At 60.7% G+C, this 1,969-nt stretch overlaps 1 protein-coding gene across 1 annotated transcript in view; it reads left to right on the top strand.

The window, feature by feature from the left end:
* Positions 1-1,969, top strand: part of SLC7A4 (solute carrier family 7, member 4) — a 3,380-nt gene that overhangs the window by 1,349 nt on the left and 62 nt on the right. The window contains 3 exon segments of the mRNA XM_009586636.1: positions 1-399; positions 1,203-1,311; positions 1,838-1,969. The exon segment at positions 1-399 is cut by the window's left edge and continues 25 nt beyond it; the exon segment at positions 1,838-1,969 is cut by the window's right edge and continues 62 nt beyond it. Of these exon segments, the coding sequence (XP_009584931.1) occupies positions 1-399; positions 1,203-1,311; positions 1,838-1,969 (640 nt within the window).

Below are 1,969 nucleotides of genomic sequence, written 5' to 3'. Positions count from 1 at the left end.
GCCCCTGCGCCGGCAGCTGGTGGCCGGCCCAGCCCCGAGCCCCGCGAGGGTCCATCCACCGGCGAGCTGAAGGAGTATGAGTCCTTCTCTGACAAGCTCCAGCTGGTGGACAGGGACAAGAGCAAAGAGCACCGGGAGCCGGGGCAGCTGAAGGCAGCTTTTGAGCCCTACCTGGAGTTCCTCAGCGACTTCTACCCGGGTGAGGTAGTCACGGTGGCCGTGGTGACCCTGATGGTGTCTGCCATCTGCCTCTGCTCCATCTTGGTGTTCGGCAACACCCACCTCCACCTGCCCACCTGGAGCTACTCCCTGCTGCTGGTCCTCTTCAGCCTGGGCTTCCTGCTCAGCCTCCTCCTCATCTGGGCGCACGAGCAGCAGCGCAGCACACAGACCTTCCAGGTACGCCCGGGGGCCCAGGCAGGATTAGTCCCTCTGCCAGGGTCAGCAGGGTGGGAGCAGCTCTGATGGACCCACGGGAGGCCCTGGTCACCCTGGTCTGGTGAAAGCACTGCAACTGCTGAAGGAGGAGGAGGAAGAGAGTGTCAGCAAGCACTGGGTGTGGGGAGGTGTTGGTGCCTGCGGTGTCACTCTGAACGGTCACCGGTCCCTGGGAGGGGACATCCCCAGCAGCTCCATGTCCATCCCACGGGATCACTCCTGCTCACCCTGGGCTCCCTCCTCCGTATCCCTACAGCTCCCCGCTCCCCTTCTCCTATCCCAACTCCTTCTGCCTTTGGTCTGCCCTCGAGCTACGCGGTGGAGCTCTTCTCTTCAGCCTCCAAATCACTTTTGTGCCTCTCGTGCTCCCCCCTCTGCGGTTTCCAGCCCGTCTGGGCCCTGGTGCAGTGCAGCCGCATGGATGATAACACCAGTGGTAACACCACCTCCCTCCATGCCCCTGCCCCAGCTTCTCCAGTGAGGACCACGTTGGCTCTGGATTGCGCTGGAGGCTTGTTTGGTTCTTGTGACGGTGCCCCTGGCTGTTTCCAGAGCCTGTGCCCACCCCGCTAGCCCAGCATGCAGCCTGGCTCCTGGCTCCCTAATTGGCCGTTGTTCTTTTTGGCTGCCTTTGTCGGGGAAAAAAAGTCATTTTCAGAAATCCCAAGGTGAAAGTCACTTTGTCCCCCACGTTTACCAGTGCTGGTTTTTGTCTCTATGGTTTTAAGGTTGGTCTCACTACCCCGGCTCCGTTTCTCCCACAGATCCCCCTGGTACCCCTCTCCCCAGCGCTGAGTATTGTCCTCAATATCTATTTGATGCTGAAGCTCAGCTACATGACGTGGCTCCGCTTCGCCGTCTGGCTGCTTTTAGGTGAGTGCTCCCGCGGCGGCCTGAGCCCCGGGAAGGCGGCAGCTGCTTCAGGGGAGAGGGGAACAGGGCTTGTCTCGGCACCAGCCGATGGCTTTGGCAGCCCCCTTTTCCCCTGGTGATGGCTTTATAAAGCACATCATGCCCCTTTCCACCTCCGATTCCCCTTTGAAGATGCAAGTCAAGGTCTCCCAGCATCTCCCTGACCCTCTCTGGTTCCAAAAGTGTTATGGTTTGTTCTTGTTAAGGTTTGGATCCTCCTTCAAGCTCTGGACCAGAACCACCCCCTGCTCCCAAGGTGGCTCCCTGGGGCTTGAGGAGCCCTTCCCAGCGAGAGGCTTCCCCTCCCCAGGGATTGAGGTTGTCCCCCTTGCTCTTAACATGCTGCAGGATTCTTTTCCGCCTGCAAGCAGCTGGTTTAAGCCCCCCCTGGTGCCGTGGCTTGTGCTGCTCTGCCAGGATGCTGGCTGCATTGGTGCCAGCTGATGGCCTCTGCTCGAGCCACTGTTCTCCCTGTCCCCCGCTGCAGGCCTGCTTGTGTACTTTGGTTATGGCATCTGGCACAGCAAGGAGAACCTGCGGGAGCCCAGGCCACAGCGCGTCAGCGCCCGCTACGTGGTGTTCCCCAGCGGCAGCCTGGAGGAGAGAGTGCAGGCAGTCC

Source organism: Fulmarus glacialis, unplaced genomic scaffold (assembly GCF_000690835.1).
Source record: "Fulmarus glacialis isolate BGI_N327 unplaced genomic scaffold, ASM69083v1 scaffold26641, whole genome shotgun sequence".
Lineage (NCBI taxonomy): Eukaryota > Metazoa > Chordata > Aves > Procellariiformes > Procellariidae > Fulmarus > Fulmarus glacialis.
Note: the sequence above shows the minus strand (reverse complement) of the source record. Positions and strands in the feature narration are given on the sequence as shown.